Consider the following 18977-nt stretch of genomic DNA (forward strand, 5'->3'; position numbering starts at 1 on the left):
GTGTAAGAAACTTGGGTTGGTAAGTCTAAGTAGAGGAGGAAGGGGATGGATATGCAGGTACAATAGGATAGGTCAAGATAGGGCTTTCCTAATAAGAGCTACAGAAATGCTACTTTGACAGTATCTTGGTGTACGACTCTCAGAAGAGAATCAGTGTAGCATACGTGGGTTACGTTGATACAGTGGGCCAGGTCACCATCTGCTGTAGCTGGTGTCTCAGGTTTTCTCTTCTTGGTAGGACTGGTGAACCTTGTAAAAGTTCTGCCACCCTCATGAACTTGACCAAATCCCAAGTACCTTATTTTAATGGCAGTGGATCTGTTGTTTGTTGTTGTTGTTTTATAAATATTTATTTTGGCTGCTCCGGGTCTTAGTTGCGGCACGTGGGATCTATTAGTTGCGGCATGCGGGATCTTTAGTTGCGGCATGTACGCGGGATCTAGTTCCCCAACCAGGGATCGAACCCGGGCCGCCCTGCATTGGGAGCTCGGAGTCTTACCCACTGGACCACCAGGGAAGTCCCAGATCTGTTTTCTTTTAAACTAGAAACTAATTACCTGGATTCCTTTTTTCCTGTCTTCCCACCTCCAGCTTACCTCATATATTTGCACCTTTTCAGCGAGCAGGTTTGTTATTTCTCTGCCTTGCCTGCTCATCTCCTCCCCTAAGAATCTATATTAGTTTTCCAGACTTTACCACTCCATTCTCAAGAATTGGAAAGCAAGGAGTATCAGACCCACAAAAAGAGTAAGTACCTTGGAGTATATGAAGCTGCTCATTCTTTATTTGGAAATGGAAGCAAAGCTCTGAAAAGTCAGGTCACAATCATGGTGATCAGCGGCAGGACTGCCCACAATGTAAGGAAGTTTGGGGGCTGTGCCCTAGGTTTTCCCAGAGATGCCTCAGGCGATGCCATCAAGAACATTTAGAACTTGCTTGTTCAAGTCTGGGGCTTATAACTTCCCAGGCATGACCTCTGCAGTTGATGGGTTCTCTTGACCAGACATTCTAGTGTCCATGACAACAAGGACCTACAGCTTGTGACAAGTGGGAATTTCCAGCTCACTGGCAACTTCCTGGAGGCAGCAATATCTTTGGCAGGAAGCCATCTCTTCTGTTACCTTGGCCATGAGGGCCTGCTCCAGGCCTTGAATTGATAATCCATAGGAATGGACCCTTCCCCTGTAGTCATTCCCTCCTAGAGAGGCAAGGGAAGAAGAGGGCATCTCTTAGGACCCATTGGCACCCCAGTGGAGGTGCCAGCTCTGTCCTCTGGTGCTTTGGTGGTGGGCCTTAGGTCTGGATGCCTACACGACAGCCTGGGCACTGGAAGTCGGCCTCCCTGGCAGCCTGGATGCTGCAGCCAACACAGGCCACGTGGAACCAGATGTCACAACCATCACACTGAACCCAGGCTACTGTCTCTTCTTGGGGTAGGCAGCAACAAGGGGCTGCACAGTGCTCCCCGCCCCCAACTGCAGGGGGAGCCCTGGGGTTGCTCACTGGGTGTTTCCGAGGACGCCCACGTCGATTTCTGAAGAAAGTGATACAAAAACCAGGGTCACTGGAAACCTGCAGAAGCCTAGAACTTTCCCCTGGATAACTGCAGAGTGAACCTATATAGATTCACTAGACTAAAGGTGAATCTGGTTAGAAGAACTAAGCCAGGTCTTGTCATTCCAACCTCTTCTATCTCCCATCCCCATCCCCCAAGCAGAGAGCTACCTCCCAGCCTAGGGCTCTAAAAGAATCAAAAGACAGTGAAATAACGAGACAAAGTTCTCTCCACTTACCCACTGGGTGTCAGTGGGGTTTTCTCTATACGGAGTTTCTTCCTGGGCTCCATAAGGACTGGTGGGGGGCTCTTGGGAGCCTCTCTCTCATCATCCAGTTCTGCCAACACGCGGTGAGCTGATTTCCTCCGGTTTCTTGGGGGTGGGACAGAAGGGGTTGTCCCCACTTCCCCAGCTGGAGTGGGAACAGGCAGGCTCTGTGGCCTACCCCCACTCCGTGAGAAGGTGAGGGGCTGGGAGTGGAGCTTGCTGAGGCTGCCAATGGAGTTGAGGATCAGCGTGGCTTTGGGGGCAGGGGAGAGGGTGCTGAGGGGGCGCTGTGGAGCCCCCTGGGAGGGCAGCATGGGCTGGAAACCAACCCCGGTTCCCTCTTCTCCCCTAGACCGTGGGGTAGTAATGGCAGCAAAATCTTGAGGTTTGACTCGGACTTGCTGAAACAAGTAGAACTCTGAGGGGCTGGTTTCTGGGGGCCCTTCAGGGCCAAAGGTCAGAAGGTCACCATCACTCAACTCCAGCCTGTGACCCTTTGGGAGTCGGACATTATTGACCAAAGTCCCTGTTGATTGTGGGGCACCAGACAAATACAGAGAACGACAAAAACAAATGACAGGTCAGAAGTGGAGAAATCTGGTCCTGTCTGGTTTTCTGGGGAACATGAGGAAGAACACTGACACCTGTCATCAAATTCTCACATTCTAAATCTCAGCAGGTGACATCGGATATGAAACTCCTTGTGAGTTGGGAATGAGTTTATTTTTCTTTTGCCCTCCCCCAGGGCACATGGAGGGAATGAACTCCTTCCCTCAATTCACTGAGGTCCAATTCTCAGAGATGCCCACTTTCACTCAGTTCCAACTCAGTACTAATCAACATAGCTCAGATTGTCTGGGTTCAAATCCAAGCTCCACCACTTACCAGCCATGTGACCCTGGACAAGTTAGCTTCTTTATGCCTCATTTTCCTTGTCTGTAAAATGGGGTATTTGTGCTCACCTACATTTAATGCCCTTAAAATGTTCTTGTCTCATAATAGTAAGCACTAAATGAATGTTGGCCACTATATCCAATCCCCACAGCACTCCCCAAAAACAGACCTTACAAAGATTTACATTCTACCTAAGAGGAAACTAAGATCTAAAAAGGTGAAGTGACAGGCCTGAGTAATACTGCCAGGTCCCAGTAGCAGAACTGAGATGGGAACCCAGGCCTTCTGAGGCTGACTTAACTGCCTCCAAGACACATGTCCAGATCATTAAGACATAATTCAACATATAATTGCCCTAAGCCAAGGACAAGGTGCCTAAACAAATCTGGAAACTTAGTCAAGTCTGAGCTTGTCCCCCAGTGGCCCAGAACAACCCCACTGTGATACTGCAGCCCTGGATCTACCTCCCAGCCCCTCTAAGAGCTAAACAGGGTCAGCCCCACAAAGATCTGACACTGCACATTTCTGGTGGGAAGACAGGTCTGGATGACAACCATCCATCCAACCTGATGGGGAGTTTGGGAGGCAGGCAGAGTCCCTGTGGAGACTCTTGGTCATTCCAGCCCAGAACTGCAACTGCCCAGGCATAAGGCTGCTCTGCTCACTCCTCACCTTGGCTGCTATGGTTCTCCAGGCTGACCCTCCAGTCGTCACCCCGGCGTTCAGCGTGCAGCTCCGCATGGACTCCAGAGATGAAGCCGGGCTCCTGCTGGGGCCGCAGGGCCACATCACAGAGGTCGGCCCTGCAGCCCAAGCGGTAGGTGCAGCCAGCCCCACTTGGGGGGTGGAAGGTGTAGAGATCGCCACCCTTGCCGCCCCCTATGCGCAGCAGCTGGAAGCAAGGCAGCATGGGCGGTGCCCCCTCCACACCACCTCTTCCACTTTAGGAATCCATCACCTTTCCCACTCCCTGGGCCATGCACATCTGGCCTAAGTTCACTTTCCGTCCGATGCAAACTTGAGCTGTCCTTTGTGCAATTTCAACTTGGAGCACACTCCCTGAGTAGGGCAAATTCAGAGCGCAAGGAGCCTAGGACGCGATGCAAAATTGGCTGTCAACAGCTTTGCAACTGAAAAATTGGGTGAAGGTCCCAGTGTAGTGCAAAAATGAAGGTGTCTTGTGGCACGAAGCTGAATCGAATCCTCAGGCTGCTAAGTATTCCAGGAGCCTTCAATCTGTGCAAGGCAACAATACATTAGGCAGCTTCTAGGGAAATTCGAACTGTAGGTGTGGGGGTGAGGGTAGGGGCTGCTTCTGTGTGATATTAACTTGTCACCTCAGTGTAATTTGGAGAAGAGAAGCTTCTTCCTGTAAAACCTGCTGATCCAAATAGAGTAACCCTCCTGCTAGCCCACGCCTCACTCTTCTGGCCAATCCCTCACTCATAACTAGTTGGCTTGAACCCCAGTGGGAAGTGTATCCACTGTCACCCCTCAAAAGGCAGTGCAAACGGGTCTCTAACGTTCTCCAGCAAAGTGGATCTAAACCCTTGCTTACCGACTTCTCCGGGTGGGATAAAAACAGAAGAAAGGGCTCCCGGGATGATGCAAGGCAAACCCAGCCTTTTCCCTTCCCGCCCCAGCCCAGGTTCGTATCTACCGCGCGGTGCAGTCTCGGAATGGTCCCCTCTCCAGGCAGTGCCAGCTCGGCCAGGGTTGGTGCTCCTGCGGCTGTTTGACAGCGAGGAAGCCCGGGCCAGGAGGGGCGCGGCCTCCGCGCGCGGGCAGCGCCGACCCCGCCTTCGGAATTCCCGGGTCCGAACCTCCCGCCGAGCGAGCCCGCCCCCCATGCCGTTTCTGATTGGCCATTTCGTTTGCCCTCCTCCTTTCCATTGGGCGACGAGCTGGGAGGGTCCCCGATCTCCCGCCTTCCGCTTTTTCTGATTAGTTCACAAGTTTTCCCGGGTTCCCGGAGTTGGGCGGAGCTGCCAGGGCGCGGAGGTGCCCCCAACGCCTTAATTGGGCCAGGCTTTAGACACTACTGCGCCTGCGTGCACCTCTTCCCCTCCTTCCGGGGTGGTAGCCTTGTAGGCTTTAGAGCGTCCCGCCAACCTGCCCGCTTTGCGCAGGCGCTGTCAGGGGCCGAGGCCGCGCCCGGGAGCTAGGTGTAGGGGGTGTGGCCAAAGGGCTGAGGGGGTCTCTCGCGCCGGGTAAGGGGCATTCGGGAAGAGTCGGTTGGGGGCGGGAAGGGGCTGAGAGGGGGGTACGGGGGTGGGTTCAGGGATACATAGGGTGGAGGGGTGCAAGGGCAGGGTAAAGGAACAAATGAGGTGGTCCGAACAGCCTTAGAGCTCAGCGTCCAGCAGGGCGAAGACTCATATCTGGGGGAGAGGAGGGAGGGAGAGCAGGCTATTGGGAGATGAGAGAGTGAGGGGCCAGAATAATTTCTTCAGGATAAAAGCAAATTAGGATGTAGGGAGGGATAGGAATCCCAGATTGGGGGAAAAATAGATGAATTCGGGTGGCAGGGTGGGGAGATCTTAAAGACCCCTCTCTCTGCTCTAGGACTCTGGAGAGGTGCGTGGGCGACAGGGATGGAAGCTGAGGAGGCAATAGAGAGAAACTGAGAGGAAGATTGCTGGAAGGGTTTGGATGTGACGTCAGGAAGCTGGCTTTTCTGCCAAGGGGTCTAGGCTGCGTGGATTCCCCGGGGGTCCTGGGTAGGCGTCCTGCCCTACATGTGGCCACATTCATCGGGGGCCAGGCATTGGGCCAGTGCTTTGATAGGGAAGGACCCAGGAGTCATGGCTTGGTGGTGTCTGGATGGGCTTCCCCAAGGCCTTGGTGAGCCATGGAGAGAACTCTGGAGATTGGGCTCACAGCCTCTGACCTGCATACCTCCTTTCTCACCTCCATCCAGGAAAGGCAGAGACTGTAGAAACTTAAGGAGGAGGGTTAAGGCACTGCCCAGAATTCTAAAAGTATGAGTAAAACCAGAGCCTCTCTCAGCCTGTCTCAGTAAATTCTCTCCATCTCATGGCTGTTGCCACAGTTCTATCAGGAACCAGATTGAGACAAGCAAGTGATCTTCGGGTATTTCCTACTTCTTTTGGGAAGTAGGATAAGAGGAGCTAAGAGTCAGATGGACCTGGCTGTTATTTAAGGATTATGACTTTGTTATTGTAGGGGCTCTCTCTTTGGAAGGTGGCCTGAAAATTGAATTGGAGTGTCCTTGTTTCTCCTATTGTCCAGGGGAGCATAGATGGCTGGACACAGACTCTAGAGACTTCAAATAATGTGGAAATGTTTCGACCATCAGGTCAGTGGGACCTGGCAAGGGGGCTGGTGATTATGTCTCCCTGGGAAACTGACCATCTTTGTCCTTATGATTCTTCAGGTTCCACTGGGCTGATTCCCCCATCCCACTTCCAAGTTCGGCCCCTTCCAACTCTGCCAAGAATGGCTCCCACGTGGGTCTCAGACATTCCCCTGGTTCAGCCCCCAGCCCATCAAGATGTCTTAGAGAGGCGGCCAGATAACCAGAGACCTCAAGTGACCATGTGGGAACAGGAAGTTTCTGGCAAAGGGCAGGAGCCAGGGTGGAGAGGCAGGTACAGATCTAATGTTGCTGTTTGCTTGGGCTTGCTTGCCAGTGGCCCTTCTTCCCTGAAATAGATTCCTTACCCTATTTCAGCCCTTAGTTCCATGATTTATTCATTTTTATATAAGCAGTTGTTGCTTACAATGCATAAATAATAGCAGTGTGCTAGATGCTAGGGACAAGGATAACAAAAATGAATAAGGGAGATCCTGATATCAAGGAATTTTATTTTTGATAATTTTTTTTAAATGAATTTATCTGTTTATTTTATTTTTGGCTGCGTTGGCCTTTGTTGCTGCGCACAGGCTTTCTCCAGTTGCAGTGAGCGGGGGCTACTCTTCGTTGCAGTGTGTGGGCTTCTCATTGCAGTGGCTTCTCTTGTTGCGGAGCACGGGCTGTAGGTGCGCGGGCTCAGTAGTTGTGGCTCGTGGGCTCTAGAACACAGGCTCAGTAGTCGTGGCACACGGGCTTAGTTGCTCCGCGGCATGTGGGACCTTCCTGGAGCAGGGCTCAAACCCATGTCCCCTGCCTTAACAGGCGGATTCTTAACCACTGCGCCACTAGGGAAGCCCCTATCAAAGAATTTTAAATCCTAAAGGAAGAGATAGGTTGACCCACAGCTGATTGTATTAAGCGTAGTATAAGGCTGAAGAAGTATGGGCTGGGAGTACAGACCGTGTGCTGTGGTAGTATAGGTTCATTCTGACGGAGCTGACCATACCATCTGTCAATTTGTTGTCTGTGAAAATTCTTATTCTTGTTTCATGTGTGTCTTTTCCCAAATGTACTGGAACATCATCCTGCCATTTTGTTCTTGAGTGGATTGCAGGTGAGTCTACCTTGGACCTCATCAAAGGGAAAGGAGCATAATGATGAAAGCGGAGCATTGGAGTGAGTGTCAGGAGACAGAGACTCTTTGTGACTAATTTGGCTACCAGCTAGGGCTCCATCGGCCAGTCACCTCATTTCTCTAGGCTACAGATCTCTGCCACTTAAAAAAGGTGCTGGGGAATTCCCTGGCGGTCCAGTGGTTAGGACTCTGCTTTCACTGCCAAGGGCACAGGTTCAGTCCCTGGTCAGGGCGCCATGATCCTGCAAGCTGCATGGTGCGGCCAAAAAAAAAAAAAAAAAAAAAGTGCTGTGGTTCTGGGCCTCAGTGAGGGAGCTGTGTCAAGAGCCATGTTATAAGCTGGTTTCAACTTTATGTGACGCCAGTGGACTGTGCTCTGCAGCGGTTGGGACTATGTAATTCATTGAGGTACTGCACTCTCAGACTTCTCATGTGGTGTACCTGACCCTCAATAAATGATTTTAACTAGTGCCTGGCCTCACCATATTGATACTCGTTGCCATGACCTCTCTTTCCACCTCCATCAAACTTTTCCTTGCCCTTAAATCAGAATTCAGAAATCTCTGAGTGTCCTTCCAGCTTCTCCAGTTTGGAACGTGTGGCCTAATGATGTGCACATCTGATGTTTAACACATCCGCCTGTATATTGTCCTCGAGAGAGGTCATGTTCCATGAACTCAGCTAGCCTTTAGGTCCTGTGGGCCCAGATATGCTTAGTAGGGCTGTTGTCAATGATGATGGTGATGGAAATGCAGAGATCCCCATGGCCCAGCTTCATCCCCTGCCATCTCCCCCTATGGGAGCAGAGGGATCCTCTCCTCCTCCTCCTGTCTCCATTTATGCCTTGGCCACCCTCCCAGCACCAGAGACAGGTCTCACCTGTGCTAACCTGTCTTTGAAGGTCCGTGGAGCTGGCGGGGTCGCAGGCCCTGAGCCAGCAGGCTGAGCTGATCTCTCGGCAGCTGCGAGAGCTGCGGCGGCTCGAGGAGGAGGTCCGGGTGCTGCGGGAGACCTCGCTGCAGCAGAAGATGAGGCTGGAGGCCCAGGCCGTGGAGCTGGAGGCACTGGCACAGGCAGAGAAGGCTGGCCGCGCTGAGGCCGAGGGCCTGCGTGCTGCCCTGGCTGGGGCCGAGGTTGTCCGGAAGAACCTGGAAGAAGGGAGCCAGCGGGAGCTGGAGGACATTCAGAGGCTGCACCAAGAGCAGGTGAATGTGGGCCTGGTAAGGGTTCAGCTGCACAGTGGTGAGCTGGGCAGGAGCTCCCCAGCAAGGAGCAGGCATTGCAGAAAAGGGTGATGAGATGTTTGCTGAAGGTGAAAGAAACAGGCGACCTGGAAAGAGGGAGAACTTGGATGTGTTGTTCTTATTCAGATTGCCCTTTTCCGCCAGGACTCAGGAGACTTCCCACCACTTGAAGCCCTTCTTCCTCTTCCAGTAGGAAGTAGTTTGTCTTCCTACTTTACTCCAGGTACCCAGTTCATCTGGGAACACTGGGAGGGAGAGTGAGGAAGGTGGGAGTGGGGTCCTAAGATGGACTGGGAAGGGGTGATTATGCAGTCAGCAAGCATTTATCCGTGCTTACTCTTTGCCATCCCTGAGACAAGAGCCGGGATACTGGGGTGAGCAAATCAGCCAACTCTCTGCCTTTGTGGGTGGAGCTGACAGCCTAGTGGGGGATGCACACATTCAATGCTTAATTTAATTCTAATTAATTAAATGCAATTGGGAAAAGAGCCATGAAGGAGAAGGACAAAGGAGCCCTGACTGGTCTGGGGGTTTGGGAAGGCCACCCTAACCAGTCGATGTGTTAGGAAATGAAACCATGAAGATATTGGAAGAAAATATGGGTGAATTCCTTTATAACCTGGGAATGGGGAAACCTTTCTACCTGTGAATCAACATCCAGAGCCATTAAAGAAAAGATTGATATATTGACTTTATAATACCAAACTTAGGAATGACAAAATAAAAGTAAAATTAAAGGGTAAGTGATAAACTATAGAAGAATATTTCCAGGTCATATCACAAGAAAAAGCTAATATAACGTGTGCCTAGAAATCAAGAAGAGAAAGACAGCAGTCTAGGCAGAAAATGGACAGAGGAGATTGTTCAAAGAAAAATATAAAGAGCCTTTAGATTCATGAGAGATGCTTAATGATAAGAAGTTGATAAGAAGTTGACATTTGTGTTAAATAGGAGTTGGCGGTGCCGCAGTGGTTGGGAGTCCATCTGCCAGTGCAGGGGACATGGGTTCGAACCCTGGTCTGGGAGGATCGCACACGCCGCGGAGCAGCTGGGCCCGTGCGCCACAGCTACTGAGCCTGCGCTCTGGAGCCTGCGAGCTACAACTGCTGAGGCCCACGTGCCTAGAGCCCATGCTCTGCAGTGGGAGGGGCCACCACAATGAGAGACGCGTGCGCGGTGGCGAGGAGTGGCCCCCGCTGGCCGCAGCTGGAGGGGGCCTGTGCATGGCAACGAAGACCCAATGCAGCTATAAATAAATAAATAAATAAACAAACTAATTAATTAAAATAAAAAAATAGGAGTTAGCTGGTGGGCAGGCATGTGGGGAGGTGATGGGGGCTGGTGTGACACTTGGCTGCATGTAGATGTGAACGGGAGGAGGCCAGAGGGGCCTGAGTGCAGGCGACGAGAGGGGCTCTGGGTGTTGGGGTGGAGTGTGAGGCCTTGGGCCTGTTCAACTTTATACTTTACCTTAAGAGCAATGGGTAACCGCTGAAAGGTTTTAACAAGGAAATTACATGATCAGATTTATATTTTATGTGTAAAAGGACGAGTTTTGTGATTCGTGTCCAAAAAGCTCACAGTGACTATGGTATAGAGATAGGGCTAGAGGCGGGCAGACCGGAAGTGAGGGCAGCCACTTCCCCTCCTTCACCGGCCGAACCATGACTCCTCCAGCGTATCTGACACCCTTAACTACTGTTGCTGGTGCTGCGAGAAAAGGACAAGCTCCCTGCCTTCCTAGGGCTTCCTTCTGGATGGGGGGAGGCAGACAGTAAGCACGTGCAGAAGCAGGATCATTTCATAATGATAAGAAGTGCAGGAAGGGCACGAACAGGTGATAGGACAGCGCAGGTGCTGGGTAGGGAGTAGCGGTCCGGGGAGGCCTTCCCCACGAGGCGGCATCACTGAGGTCTGAGGAGCTGGGGGAAGCCAAGCCTCCAGGTAGACTCTGAGGTGGGAAAGAGCAGACCTGTTGGGGGGACAGTGGGAGAGCACTGTGGCTGGGGCAGAGCGGGCAGTGGGAGAAACAGGACAGAGGACAGAGCTCAGAGAAGCTGAGGCCAGGGCACGACAGGTTTCACAGGCCCAGGGAAGAAGCTGCTCTGAACGCTGTGGTAAGCCATTGGAGGCTTCTAAGAGCGGTCAGGAGATGGTTGCCATTGTCCAGGCCAGAGATGAGGGTGGGTTACCTCAGGTTGGTGGCACTGGATATGGAGAGAAGTAACAATGTTTTGGCAGGAGACCTGACAGGAACTGCTGGTGGATTGGAGGGTGATGGGGAGTGAAGCACCAAGGATGGTCTCCGTTCTGCTGTGCACAGTTGGGTGATTTCTTGGGTGCTTGTCCAGCGGATTTGGAAAGCCCAGGTGTGGGCAAGCTGGCCCCTGCTGAGCCCTCCCTTCTCTCCACAGCTCTCCTCCCTGACACAGGCTCACCAGGAGGCTCTTTCCAGTTTGACTAGCAAAGCTGGGGGCCTGGAGAAGTCTCTGAGTAGTCTGGAAACCAGGAGGTCAGGAGAAGCCGAAGAGCTGGCTGCGGCCCAGAGGGAGGCCGAGCTGCTGCGGAAGCAGCTGAGGTGAGTGGGCGGGTGGGCGACTGAAGGGCAGGTGGTCTGGCATTCGGTGGGTTGGTGGGTGGGCTGGGTCTCCAGGGTGCCCCCCGATGGCTACCCTGCTCCCACCCCAACCCTAGGAAGACCCAAGAGGATTTGGAGGCTCAGGTGACCTTGGTTGAGAACCTAAGGAGGTACGTGGGGGAGCAGGTCCCTCCCGAGGTCCACAGTCAGATGTGGGAATCAGAGCGACAGGAGCTTCTAGAAACCGTGCAGGTGAGAGAGTGCTGGGCATGGGGTGGGACATGAGGGCTCAGGTCCTGGGCGAGGGGGCCCTGGAGAAGAGCACAGTCCCTGGGAGAGAAGGCAGTGCTGTCAAGGGGCACACAGACTGGCCGCCGCCCGAGGGCCACTGGGAGACCCTGCAAGAGGTAGCTGTCCTCTCTCTCTCTCCCCCGACCCCGCCCGAAGCACCTGCAGGAGGACCGGGCCGGCCTGCACACCACCGCGGGGCTGCTGCAGGTGCGCGTGCAGAGCCTCACGCACATCCTCTGCATGCAGGAGGAGGAGCTGGCCCGGAGGGTAGGCCCCTGGCCCAGGCCCCTCACCCCCGGGTGCCCCCTGTGCGTGGGAGGAGTTGATGTGCCGCTCCTAGAACCTGCCCGTGTCTTTCTTCCCCTGAACACCTCTTCTTGCTCTGGCTCCTGACGCCTGGGCAGGACAGAAGAAATAAAACCCACCTCCTTCCTCTGCTGCCCCAGGAGCCCACACTCTCCCCACTTCCTCCACCCTCAGGTTCAGCCTTCAGACTGCCTGGAGCCCGAGTTCACCAAGAAGTGCCAGTCCCTACTGAAGCGCTGGCGGGAGAAGGTGTTTGCCCTTATGGTGCAGCTGAAGGCCCAGGAGCTGGAGCACAGAGAAAGCGTGGAGCAGCTGAAGGGACAGGTCGCCTGGCTCTCCCCCAGCTCCCTGCTCCTTACAGGAGGGGTGGCATTTATTCACCACATACTTGGGTGGTTCCCACATGCTGGCAGCACAGCCCTGAGCAAAGGCTGACAAGGACCTGCTCTCATGAGCCTTACGTTCTGTGAGGTGGGCCGGCCTCCCCCAGAAGGTGACAGTGTCCAAGGATGGGTGGGTGGCATGGGCAGAGGCTGGCCACGGGTCCTGGTGGGTCGGTCACAGGGTAGTTCCTTAAGGTGTGGGCATGGGGAACATGCCTCTGGAAGGAAACCTGGACCCAGACTCCATTCTTAGGAACCCGGGCTTACTGTCTCCATGTGTGGCCTTCTTTCAGAGACCCCTGCACCTGCCCTTTCCTTCCCAGCGCCTCCCCTACAGCTTTGGCTCTCGACCGGCCTCCTCTCCTCCCCCAGGTGGCAGAGCTCCAGGAAGGAGTCAAAACCCAGTGCCAGGAGCAGGCCATCCTGCAGCGCTCCCTGCAGGACAAAGCTGCAGAGGTGGAGGTAGAGCGGATGGGTGCCAAGGTCAGTGTCTGAGACGGGCAGAGGCTGAGGGAGGGCAGGGAAACCCCAGGGAGGGGGACACTTTTGGTTTGTATTGGCTGTACCACGTGGCATGCGGGATCTTAGTTCCCCGAACCAGGGATCAGACCCGTGCCCCCTGCAGTGGAAGCGAGCAGTCTTAACCACTGGACTGCCAGGGAAGTCCTGAGGGGACCATTTTCTTTACCGTATCCTTCCTAGGCCCTGCAGACGGAGCTGAGCCGCATTCAAGAGGCCCGGCGCCGGGAGCAGCAGCAGACAGCCACAGCGGAAGAGCAGCTGAAGCTTGTGGCCGATGCTGTCAGCAGGTATCTGGGATGCAGCGTGGGTGGAGTAGCATTTCTGCTTCGACAGCTTCCTGGGCATCTTGGAGTTTAAGAGCCTCAGGCAAGAGGGGCTAGAAAGCTGGCCGTGTGGAAGGATGCAGGGCTGGAGGTATGTAGCCCTGTAAAATCTTTGTGTTTGTTTTTTCCTGGGGCAACCCCCCTCCACCTTCACAGCAGGGTCACTTGTTATGACTCCCACCCACTGCATGTTTGGCTGGAGATGAGGTATTACTAACTTCCTCTTGCAGTTACTAACGGCTTGAGCTAAATAGAGCACCTAGGAGGGTCTCCACCTTCAGAACTGTTCGAGGATGGGGAATGTGGACACTTGATCTTTCTTCCTTCCCTCCTTTCTCTCTTTCTCTCTTTCTCTCTCTCCCTCTCTCTCTCTCTCTTTCTTTCAAATTTTGCATGCATGCCCTGTTGAGTTGAAAAAAATTTAATCTATTTTTTTTTTAAAGCTGAACACCCACAGGTATACCTCTTTATTGTACTTTGCTTTATTAACTTCACAGATGCTGCTACAAATCGAAGGTTTGTGGCAACTCTGTGTCGAGCAAGTCTACTGGTGCCATTTTTTTTCCAACAGCATTGTTTTAACATTAATGCTATTTTTAAATGTTTAGTTGTTTTTTTAGATGTAATGCTATTGTACACTTAATGGACTACAGTATAGCATAAACATAACTTTTATATGCACTGGGAACCCAGAAAATTCGTGTGACTCGCTTTACTGCAGTTCCCCCCCCCTTTATTTATTTATTTATTTATTTTGTTTTTTTTAACATCTTTATTGGAGTATAATTGCTTTACAATGGTGTGTTAGTTTCTGCTATATAACACAGTGAATCAGCTATACATATACATATATCCCCATATCTCTTCCCTCTTGCGTCTCCCTCCTACCCTCCCTATCCCACCCCTCTAGGTGGTCACAAAGCACCGAGCTGATCTCCCTGTGCTATGCAGCTGCTTCCCACTAGCTATCTATTTTACGTTTGTTAGTATATGTAAGTCCATGCCACTCTCTCACTTCGTCCCAGCTTACCCTTTCCCCTCCCTGCCAGTTTCCTTTTTAATCAATTGCAAGCCTGTCTCTCATACCAACTTCCTAGGTGTTTCCTTCACAGCTATTGTTAGATAACCTTTAGAAAGACCTCTAAGGAGAAGCACAGGTTTCTTTGCACAGGTAACAACCCCTCCTCGGCTTTGGACATGGGGACACGGAGGCGGTCTGAGGAGAGCTCAGCACAGTGCCTGGCTTATTGTCTGCATTCTGTAAATGTTCACTTTTCCCATGAGGCTCTTCTAGATGGATCACATAACAGTTTCGGCTTAGAAAAATTGTGATGCAGGGTGGGTCCTTGCCTACCATCCCTTTCTGTTGGATTTTTACCTTGAGGACTAATTTAACCAAAAAAAATTTTTTTGAGAAAAATTTCAAGCGTGCGTGGCATTAGAGAGACTAGTTATGATGAACTACTGCCCAGATTCAATCCATTGCATGTACCTCCTACCTCCAGGAAGACAGAAAGATACACTGTGGACAGGGTTTTACTTTGATACCAGGACATTACTGAAATGGTCCTTGCTAATGATTTATTGCCAAAAAGTCCACGTGGCCTAAAACAACCCAAGCTCGGATTGTTGCCAGGTTTGTTAGTCTCTTGGTGGCTTGGAGATCCTGTCAGGAAAAGGCTTTCATAAGAGCCACAGTAGGTGTTGGAAGCACCCGCTCAAACAATTTTCAGTTAAAAGTGATCTCTGCTGTACTGCTAGGGATACAGCCTTCAGCCTTTGTCGTGCGCTTATTTTCTCCCTGGGTGCTGCATAGCCCCTCCTCCCAGGGGACCCGTTTAGACTTCTCAACTTCCATGAGCCACGTTGATCCTGCTTTGGGCACAGCCAGCTGATAAAGCATGTGGACCCGGCCTTTGTTGGTATCAGGGACTTGTTAGAGAGGATAACTTTGATCTCTGATACATAATAGTGATCAAAAAGCAGATCGTGAGAAATAAGCTTAGCACATTGCCTGAAAAGATGTACAATCATTTAATGCCTTCTTGGGGCAAACTGATGGAAGCTATGGGCTTTGTTCCATAGAAGAATGCACATAAGTTCATACACCCGAAAAGTGGCATATGGCGACAGGAGACTCCCCAAACCTGGAGACGCACCTGGAGGCCTGAGATGCAAAAGTCTAAATCAGCTAGAGATAAGCCTGCTTTAGGGCACTTGTTTTAGCCCCTCCATAGAATCAATGTTACTGAACCCTTTACTTTGTGATGGCATCTGAGTCCAGATAAGGTGCGACCCCATGAACCTGATTATTGTTTTTACTGTAGGATTGTTTTGAAAGACACTGATTGCAAGGACGCAAATGAGAAGCTTATGTAGATTTTGGGACCAGGAATAGTTGCGCCTTTTTTTTTTTTTTTTTTTTTGGGTCTGGACCGCACAGCATGTGGGATCTTAGTTCCCCGACCAGGGATCAAACCCACACCCCCTGCAGTGGAAGTATGGAGACTTAACCACGGGACCTCCAGGGAAGTCCCTAGCTGTGCTTTTCTTATGAGCAACTGCATCATTTTTATTTGACAATCACTAAGGGGCTTAAGCTCTCAGTTTTCTTTCACAACTGGCAGGGCACAGCGTTGGGGCCCCTACTCTTGGCTTCAGCTTCTCTTGCCCTTGCTCCGATTTCCCCTTCCCTGCTTTCCCCACGTACATAGCAATACAGGATAGAGGGGATCAAGTCCTTTTGGAAATAAGATGGGGTTGAAGGGTCATGACTTTGTGTCTTCTCCAGCTTTCAGACCTGGCTCCAGAGTGCCGTGGCGGAGGTGAAGCAGGCCGCAGCCCGGCTGCCTGGCCTCAGCAGCCGAGTCAGCTATGCCGTCCGCAAGGTCCACACCATTCAGGGTGGGTAGGGCAACTGCCAGATGCGTCCTGCCCCTCCCGTTGCCCCACCAGCTCCCTCATCCTACACCCACCCTCCTGCCTCCTCCTTACCAGTCCGGGCATCTCCCGTTTTCCCTCTTCTCCTCCACAAGCTCACCTCTCTGTTGCTCTCTGCCTTTTCTTCCCCAGGCCTGATGGCTCGAAAACTGGCCCTTGCTCAGCTGCGCCAGGAGAGGTGAAGTTTGGGCCACTTTGAGGTGGATCAGGGGCAGGAGTGGGGCTTTAAGGTGTGGGTTGCTGGGACCCAAAAAAGCGAAGATGGAGGAAGGATGGGGGCTTAGGGGTCAGGCAGCTGGGTGATTCCCCCCATCTCTGTTTCCCTTCCCTGTCTCAGCTGCCCCCGACCCCCACCGGCCACGGATATGAGCCTGGAGTTGGAGCAGCTGCGGGAGGAACGGAACCGTCTGGACGCAGAACTGCAGCTGAGCGCCCACATCATCCAGCAGGAGGTGGGCCGGGCCAGGGAGCAAGGTACGCCTGGTCCTCAAGTCCCCGAGCTTGAGCCGGGGCCAGAGTCTGAGTCTGGGGGATGAAGAGGAAGAGGGAAGAGCTGGGGTCTAGGGTATGGAGAAGCCTGAGTGGGCACCACATCTTCCCAGGGGAGGCGGAGCGGCAGAAGCTGAGCGAAGTGGCCCAGCAGCTGGAACAGGAGCTGCAGTGCACCCAGGAGTCCCTAGCCAGTTTGGGGCTGCAGCTGGAGGCAGCTCGCCAGGGCCAGCAGGAGAGCACGGCGGAGGCTGCCAGTCTCCGGCAGGAGCTGACCCAGCAGCAGGAGGTCTACGGGCAAGGTGTGCAGGAGGGGACGCGGGCAGACCCATGGTGGGGGCGGGGGTGGGAACCATGAACTGAGGCTCCCCTGACACCCCACGTGCACCTCCACCCCAGCGCTGCAGGAGAAGGTGGCCGAAGTGGAGACTCGACTGCGGGAGCAGCTCTCAGAATCAGAAAGGAGACTGAACGAGGCTCGCAGGGAACACACCAAGGCCGGTGAGATTGGCTGGGGTGGACGTGGGTTTTCAGGAAGAAGAAAGTGTTGAGGCATGAGGTTATTTTTAAAACTTTATTTTTAAAGCTTTTTTGAAGTGTGCGAGTCATGAAGTTATCAAGGAAGATGAGTTCTCAGGTGGTAAACACCCCTATGTAGCCAGCACCCAGATCAAGCAACAGCACTTGACCAGCCCTGGATCCCCTGCAGCCCCTCCCAGTCACCCCCCTCCGCAAAGGCAGTCCGACATCTCATACCAATGATTACCCCCAACTTTTTATTGGGAAAAATTTCAAACACCTAGCCAAGTTACAAGAATCCTGTAATGGACGCTCATATACCTTCTCTGGTTAGAGGCGGCAGTTAATAGCCTTTGGTCACATTTCCTGTCTGTCTGTGTATATACACATAGTGATATATAAACATTTTGGGGGGAATTATTGAAAGTAGGTTGCACGCATCCTGACTGTTCAGCTGCATCTCCCACAAATAGGATATTTTCCTCTGTAACCTCAATACCATTGTCACACTTTAAGAAAATGAACATGAATTGCACAAAATCTGATATCCAGTCCCTCTTCAGATTTCCCCTGCAGGACTCTGGGAAGCTTCAGTGACGGGGGAGGTACTTTGGGTTCGCAGATTCATAGGATCCTAGAGCGTCAGACTCCCCTCTGTACGGAAGACTGAAAGCCACAACGTGTCAGTGGTTCACCTGAGTCACAGAGCTGGGGACCCGGTGTTCCTGCCCATCCTTCCAGGCTTGTTTTCACGGTGCCTCATGGCCTCTAGGCTGCCCAACACCCGTCCCCTCTGTGGCCTGGCTTTCCCGTAGTGGTCTCCCTGCGCCAGATCCAGCGCAAAGCCACCCGGGAAAAGGAGCGGAACCAGGAGCTGCGGCGCCTGCAGGATGAGGCCCGAAAGGAGGAGGGACAGCGGCTGACCCAGCGCCTGAAGGAGCTGGAGAGAGACAAGAACCTCATGCTGGTAGGAGGCAGAGATGGGGCTCTTCGCAGGGAGCAGGGCTGTGGAAAGGGGAGGGGACTCTGCCCGGGCTTGGTGGCATTTAACCCTCTCCTTCCCAGGCCACCTTGCAGCAAGAGGGTCTCCTCTCCCGTTACAAGCAGCAGCGACTGTTGGCAGTTCTTCCTTCCCCATCGGATAAGGGGTTACCTGTGGAGTCCAGCCCCAGGCCCTCAGAGTCTTCAGCGCCTGCACCTCCGGCAGCGGCCCTATGCACCAAGGAGTCCATCAAAGGTAAGGGACAGATGGCGGGGGACTTCAGGCATCTCTCCTCCAGGCACTCTGCAATGCATGAGCCTTGTTCTCTGTGACCCCTGGAGGCCCACAGCCTCTCTTATTCACGCCCGCCTTGGACCAGGAGCCTTCTCCCTCGTAACCCTCACATCCTGCGGTGACTGTGACAGCCTTCTCTTGTCCACCTCCTGTCCCTTGGGGTCTTCTTTCCCAGGATCCCTTTCTGTCCTGCTCGATGACTTGCAGGGCCTGAGTGAGGCCATTTCCAAAGAGGAAGCTATTTGTGAAGGAGACAGCCAGACCTCTTCTTCTGTCTGCCTCTGAGCAGCTGCGAGGACCGGAGGGGTGAGGATGGAGGGAGGAGTGGGTTGGGGAGGGCGCCCAGCCCAGCTCCCTTCCCGTCCAGCTGCTCTCAGGGACAGCCACCAAGATGTTGTGAATTCTCCCATAGCTCAATAAAGATGACTACAGTAGGAGCCGCTGTTTGGACAGTTCTCTCTGGGAATGTAAGGAAATTTTCTCCCTGCAGCCTCTCTTGTCCAGGAAATGTGAGAAGTGGTCCCCCACACAGCTCTTTCTCTAGATGATTCCTTTTTCGAAACCCCTTTCCTAGGCTGCCCAGGAAGTTTTTGGAGAAGCTCCAGGTTTCTTTTTATTCTCAACTTTTGTTTTAAAACTACCTCTGGAAGGTGATCAGTGTCAGGAATGAAGCAGATAAAATATTCACATGTTGGACAGGAATCGCAGATCCAGGCAGCATCCTGCCCCGGGGGCCACTGTGGTGGGCTTGACGGGTGGGTCCCTGCTCCCGTGGCACTTACAGTCCAGTGGGAGAGACAGACGATGGGCAAGGACTTACATGAACAAATGAGCGTTTCAAACAATAATAAGTGCTATGAATATGAAGAGAAAAAAGAAATGACAGTGATGTGGTAGAAACTGGCTATGTGGGGAGGGGCGGCATTAGATGGGGGGAC

General features: G+C 52.8%; 2 protein-coding genes across 9 annotated transcripts; one reads left to right on the forward strand and one right to left on the reverse strand.

Moving 5' to 3' along the window:
* Positions 1-764: 764 nt before the first annotated feature.
* Positions 765-4508, reverse strand: TCF19 (transcription factor 19). Of its 4 annotated transcripts, XM_082639093.1 has the most exons (5): positions 4378-4508; positions 3390-3953; positions 1794-2349; positions 1504-1534; positions 765-1198 (listed from the first exon to the last, which is right to left on the reverse strand). In XM_082639093.1, exons 2-5 carry the CDS (start codon positions 3625-3627, stop codon positions 1118-1120), a joined length of 906 nt encoding a protein of 301 aa, XP_082495219.1. In that variant the 5' UTR covers positions 3628-3953; positions 4378-4508; the 3' UTR covers positions 765-1117. The 4 variants fall into 4 exon arrangements, with proteins under 4 accessions (XP_082495219.1, XP_082495220.1, XP_082495217.1 ...); XM_082639094.1 differs by having other exon boundaries at positions 1110-1534; positions 1794-1968; XM_082639091.1 differs by having other exon boundaries at positions 1110-1534.
* A 293-nt stretch (positions 4509-4801) lies between these two features.
* Positions 4802-18476, forward strand: CCHCR1 (coiled-coil alpha-helical rod protein 1). Of its 5 annotated transcripts, XM_082638068.1 has the most exons (19): positions 4802-4927; positions 5904-6036; positions 6115-6328; positions 7138-7209; positions 8070-8373; positions 10827-10990; positions 11107-11242; positions 11438-11548; positions 11762-11911; positions 12343-12453; positions 12673-12779; positions 15607-15719; positions 15888-15933; positions 16093-16229; positions 16358-16546; positions 16644-16745; positions 17579-17730; positions 17829-18000; positions 18215-18476. In XM_082638068.1, the coding sequence occupies exons 2-19, from the start codon at positions 6021-6023 to the stop codon at positions 18322-18324; spliced, it is 2406 nt and encodes an 801-aa protein (XP_082494194.1). In that variant the 5' UTR covers positions 4802-4927; positions 5904-6020; the 3' UTR covers positions 18325-18476. The 5 variants fall into 5 exon arrangements, 4 of the variants coding, with proteins under 4 accessions (XP_082494194.1, XP_082494196.1, XP_082494195.1 ...); XR_014295481.1 differs by lacking the exon at positions 18215-18476 and having other exon boundaries at positions 12264-12453; positions 17829-17968; XM_082638070.1 differs by lacking the exon at positions 11438-11548.
* The last annotated feature ends 501 nt before the right edge of the window (positions 18477-18977 follow it).

The sequence above is a fragment of the Mesoplodon mirus genome, assembly GCF_964341445.2.
Source record: "Mesoplodon mirus genome assembly, chromosome: 12".
Classification (NCBI taxonomy): Eukaryota; Metazoa; Chordata; class Mammalia; order Artiodactyla; family Ziphiidae; genus Mesoplodon; species Mesoplodon mirus.

Coding starts and splice junctions, on each gene's coding strand:
- CCHCR1 (XM_082638068.1), top strand. Junction 7,210..8,069: donor GATGAAAGCGGAGCATTGGA/GTGAGTGTCAGG, acceptor CTGTCTTTGAAG/GTCCGTGGAGCTGGCGGGGT. Junction 12,780..15,606: donor GTGGCCGATGCTGTCAGCAG/GTATCTGGGATG, acceptor TGTCTTCTCCAG/CTTTCAGACCTGGCTCCAGA.
- TCF19 (XM_082639091.1), bottom strand. CDS start 3,627: ATGCTGCCTTGCTTCCAGCTGCTGCGCATAGGGGGCGGCAAGGGTGGC. Junction 2,350..3,389: donor GGAGAACCATAGCAGCCAAG/GTGAGGAGTGAG, acceptor CACAATCAACAG/GGACTTTGGTCAATAATGTC. Junction 1,535..1,793: donor ACCCCACTGACACCCAGTGG/GTAAGTGGAGAG, acceptor CACTTTCTTCAG/AAATCGACGTGGGCGTCCTC.